Source organism: Rhinatrema bivittatum, chromosome 15 (assembly GCF_901001135.1).
Source record: "Rhinatrema bivittatum chromosome 15, aRhiBiv1.1, whole genome shotgun sequence".
Lineage (NCBI taxonomy): Eukaryota > Metazoa > Chordata > Amphibia > Gymnophiona > Rhinatrematidae > Rhinatrema > Rhinatrema bivittatum.
Genome location: NC_042629.1, coordinates 35,171,808 through 35,174,214, shown reverse-complemented (window position 1 = coordinate 35,174,214; position 2,407 = coordinate 35,171,808). Strand labels below are relative to the sequence as shown.

Here is a 2,407-nt window from a genome sequence, read left to right as displayed (position 1 = left end):
TCATCTTATCTGGTTATCATTGGGTAGCCATCATGCACTGGCTTCAGTAAATTTTCCATTTTCTCCTTAATTCTTGTTCAGTCAGGGACAAAAGAATGTGACACTGTATGTGTAAGGTGAGGAGTCACTGCCTACGCTATTCTTGGTTTAGCCACTTTGTCACAGCAAGCATGGTACCTGCTTCTACTGCCCATGGACCAAGCACTACTGCCGGCACAAGCTTTTGTAAATTTAAGGTTTTTGATTGGTTCCTAAGTGACCAAATGGTATTTTCTTCCCCCCACAAAGCACTATGCGCTTCACACTTTACTCTCCACTCTATAAAAGCAGAGGGTTGCCAGGTTGGGTGCAGTGTACCTCATGAGTACTTAGCAGTCAGGGCTGACAGATACACATGACATCTCGCAGTCCTACCCAAACTTGTGCATTGCAGCACTCCTACAATAAGATCATAGGTGCTGCTCATTAACCTGTCTTAGGACATGGCTCCTGACTTCACTAGCAGTCCAATATTCAATAGGCCATGCTGCCAGCATGCTGCTTTTTTAAAGGATCTGGGCCAGTTTAAGATTAAAACTGTATAGAACAGTCCATCAGTTCTGGTCGGCTATCAAGATTTATCCCATTTCCATGGCTGTGATAGTAAATTTTAAAAGCGTGCATTAAAACATCACAATAGTCAGTTTTAACAACCAAGTCTTTTACTGGAAAGCAACAACCATGCAAGTAGAAGAGTTACAAATTCAGGTAAAGCAGCATTTCTACAATGATCCAAGCTCCAACGGCTGTGGGTTAAAAAAAAAATATTGCACTTAGCATCTCCTCGCACACCTCATTTGTAGCAAAACATCCAAAAACCAGTCTGCTTCTTTTTTTTTTTCCACACACGCCCAAAGTCACACACACAACTCTCTCAAAATCAAATTCAAAAAAACAAAACTTTAAAATTGCACTAAAGCTCTGTAAGGAAAAATAGACTAAGAGTCATACAAATTCCTCCGTTTCTAGGTGCTTGAGAGTACATCTGGTTACTCCTCATCTTCATTGTCATTCTCCTGCCCAGACCCTTCAGATCTATCACCTTCCAATCGATCTATGGATCACAAACAGGTTTAGAGCAAGACCTGCCACAAACCCTTGAGACCACAGTACAGTCTGCAATTAAGTGTCTTCAAGAAATAAAGGGAAGGCTCGAGATCACCTGTAGTCAATGGCATGCAAAGAAGAGCTGGCAGCTCGGATGGGCTTTTTATATTCTCTACCTCTAAACACACTAAAATACATTAGAATGCAGACAGGTCAAACTCCTTTCCAGTCTGTTTGCTGATAGCTGCATTCTTACAGGCCAAAAGCTCCTAGTGCTCTAGGTAAAGTTTCAGCAAAGCAGCCACTGAAAAGTGTCTGCCTCTTATGCCTGGATTTACTTTGAAATGAAATAAATACTTTGCAAGACTATGAGTATGTCCTCTCTCTCAATATTCACACAACCTATTATATACAGTGTCAGCTGAGTGAACCTTTGTCCAGATGTGACATTTATCACCACCTAATATTAAATCAGAGGGGTCCTGCTCCTTCTGAAGCATCAAAGCCACACACGGAGAAATCAGGTTACAAGTTGTCTGGCTGATCTCCATTTAGGACAATGGATCTGCTGTTCAGAGAACTCAAGATCAACTGCTCTGGCTTCTTCAGTGTGGAAAGCAGAAATAGCCCTTTGCTACCAGGGGTAAGGATTTTCAGACTGGCAAAACATACTGAAACTAATGGGAACATGTTCAGGACTTGCATATATCAAAAGGCCTAATAATCATTAGCTTGGCAAAGTGCTGTGAAGACCCAGCTTTTTGTTGCTCAAACTCAATTGTGTATTGGGGAAACCGACACAGAGGATGGTGGCACCTCCTTAACAGATTATCAGATCAATTTGAGGACAAGAGTCCATTTTGTAAACATGGCTACCCCTCTTGAAGTTTAGTGCTGGGGAGTAAGTTACACTGATCCTTCACAGCCACAAGCAGTTCTGCTTTGCAGCATATCCCAGCAAGAACGGCCATCTCATATCTTTAATTTGCAGTTTATGCAATGGTCAAGGACCAGATCTGTCTAACCCTGGAAGACATACACAGGCACAAGATGATGCACCAGGTTAACAAGCGAGAAAAGTAACATGGACAGATCACAACTTGTTTGCATTTGTTTTATTTAAAGTAAACGTTAGGTCCTAATTGTATTTGCATCTGAAGTTTTCTAGAACAGCAGTATTAAATCTGTGAAACAGTCTTTAGGGGATTCTGATTTTGTATGGGATATTGAGTGAATCCCAAGTGAAAAGAGTTGGGAACTTTTGATCTGCACAGTGACAAAAGTCACTATTGCTCCAGAGTGGTACCACCATCTAATCTCA

The 2,407-nt window shown here is 41.4% G+C and overlaps 1 protein-coding gene across 6 annotated transcripts in view; it reads right to left on the bottom strand.

Annotated features, from left to right (window-relative positions):
* Positions 1-679: 679 nt before the first annotated feature.
* The window catches only part of DCAF6 (DDB1 and CUL4 associated factor 6), a 171,511-nt gene continuing 169,783 nt past the window's right edge, over positions 680-2,407 (bottom strand). For 5 of the 6 annotated variants that reach the window (XM_029579086.1, XM_029579090.1, XM_029579089.1 and 2 more), the window contains one exon: positions 680-1,093. In XM_029579086.1, coding sequence (XP_029434946.1) covers positions 1,029-1,093 — 65 coding nt within the window. In that variant the 3' untranslated portion in view covers positions 680-1,028. The remainder of the gene's footprint in view (positions 1,094-2,407) is intronic. The other variant, XM_029579088.1, reaches the window with a different exon arrangement.